Consider the following 2141-nt stretch of genomic DNA (forward strand, 5'->3'; position numbering starts at 1 on the left):
AAATATCAGCTTTAACTCAAGCTGATGGTGCCACCTCGTGACTTATTTTTTTTGAACAATATAAATAATTTTTTTTTGCGAGTTTGAAACTTGATAACCTGATAAACCTAACAAAGTGAAAAAATAAGAAAATATAGGAGAAAACCTTCGATTATAGGAATTTATAGGAAGGCATTGGAAAAATAGGAAAAAATAGGAAATATAGGAAGTCTGGTCACCCTGAGAGTCCGAACTAGAGCTAGATAGGTTGAAAACCGCACGCTTTCTACCTTTTGAGTTGAAGTGGTTGCCGGCCACATGGGCAGCTAAAGTGGCGCGTCTCGTGAAACTCTTTGGGCATTGCAGACACTTAAACAAAATCCCCTCATGCTTTTCCCTTAAATGCCTCGTAAGGTCCCAGGATCTAACATATTCGCGTTCACAAGCACTGCACTTAAACATTCTAAAAATTAACTCTCTTTAAAGGCGGTAAAAAAATATATATCTTAATCTCGGGACAGAATTAACTATGTCTTAAAGACAGTAAAAAAATCTATCTTTATCTGGGATCGGAAATAACTATGTCATTTAAAGACAGTAAAAAAAAATCTATCTTAATCGCAAAGATAATTACAAGTATTTTCGGTGCTATACCGTAAAGGTTTCGCTTACCTTCTGCAAAGAACGTCTAAAAGAAACTTGAGAACCGTCAGGAAGTTGTCCAGAACAGAAAATGAATAGCTGATGTACACGCCGGGGCTTTTATACTCTTGGCGTGATAAGATGTTCAACTATCGTAGATCAGAGAATTTCACACTTGTATCACGTGACAATCTGCGTCATGCTTCCTGACGGGATTTTAAACTTCAATCTAGTGGATTTTTCGCAAGTCTCCTATCGTGAACATAGATTATTCTCCCAAATATTGCCGACTGTAACTGTTTACTTGACCTACCATGAAAGACCTCTATCATGGCTTATATCTCAAATTCTTGATGGTATTGTCCTTCTATTTACTCGTAGTCGGAGGTTTCCATGTATTCACACGCGCTTATCATGTTTTCGAAAACATATCTAGTTGTTTCCGCTTCATCAATAAGCGTTTCCTTACTAAAAAACATTTCCTACACCCGTTGCAGTTATTTACATTTCAGTTTCCTATCTCTGCAATGATTGTTCTAAAATATATATGTGTCTATATCATGAATAAATATGAACTATTAAATTTGAATATTTATTAATTTTAATTAAAAATTGGAAATATGCTTATACTTAGAATAATGAGAATATGATAAATTTCAATGTTTATTATTTAAATTTACGTCAATACAATATTTACAGGAATTTTTTTGAGTTACAAACACTTTTAGAAACCATTTGCTTACAGAATTGAAAGCTTAAGATAGAACAGTTATTAAAAATGTTAACTATCATCTCTATATTTAAACTTGACACGGCATTAGAATAATGTTCATCTACACGTTCACTCCATTCCGTCATTATGCAATCATGTTGCATATGCGATGGGTGGTCTATAAAACATCCATTGCAGTTGTTCTTGATTCCCTCAGTCAGTTGATGTATAACCATCTCCTTAATCGCGCTCTCTACACGTTTTGATTCAGTAAGGAATGTAACCACCTGAATGTGTTTTTCCAGTAAGTTCCCCCATAGGTATGATCCTATAGCGAATCCATTCTTAGTCGGGTAGTGAATTCCATAGTTGGCTCCTTTACCCTGGATTACTTGACGAATATTTAACGTTTTCCTATCCTGGTAAGTTACAAGTTGAATTCGCTTGTCCACCGACCCTTCGAAAAAACTCGTGGTAGGTTGAGCGTCATCCTTCTCGAAAAATTCATTTGTGGTATCCCTCATCCCATAAAGTTGCATGTACTCGTCCTCACTTAATATAATCCCCGTAGAACCATCCGTCATTCCTAGTCTAATATTGCAGTCCGCTGTTACGCTGACCGATTTAGTTGAGGAAATCTCGAAAACGTTGGAGTTATCCCTAAATAATCACACAGAATTAAGACGCGAACTTAAATTTAAACATAACACTAAAGGAGAGAGTATACTTACATTTCGATGAGTGCTTGAAGACTCGTAAAATGCCTTATCCTCAAACCTACCACGTCTTTTATACGTTCGATGCACAT

At 35.8% G+C, this 2141-nt stretch overlaps 1 protein-coding gene across 1 annotated transcript; it reads right to left on the reverse strand.

Annotated features, from left to right (window-relative positions):
- Positions 1 to 801: 801 nt before the first annotated feature.
- LOC149655979 (uncharacterized) lies at positions 802 to 2141 on the reverse strand. The gene is made up of 3 exons (XM_089845090.1): positions 2065 to 2141; positions 1459 to 1993; positions 802 to 873 (listed from the first exon to the last, which is right to left on the reverse strand). Exons 1-3 carry the CDS (start codon positions 2139 to 2141, stop codon positions 802 to 804), a joined length of 684 nt encoding a protein of 227 aa, XP_089701216.1.

The sequence above is a fragment of the Phalangium opilio genome, unplaced genomic scaffold (genome assembly GCF_054372755.1).
Source record: "Phalangium opilio isolate 3A_F unplaced genomic scaffold, DU_Popi_V2 ptg000078l_1, whole genome shotgun sequence".
NCBI classification, from domain to species: Eukaryota; Metazoa; Arthropoda; class Arachnida; order Opiliones; family Phalangiidae; genus Phalangium; species Phalangium opilio.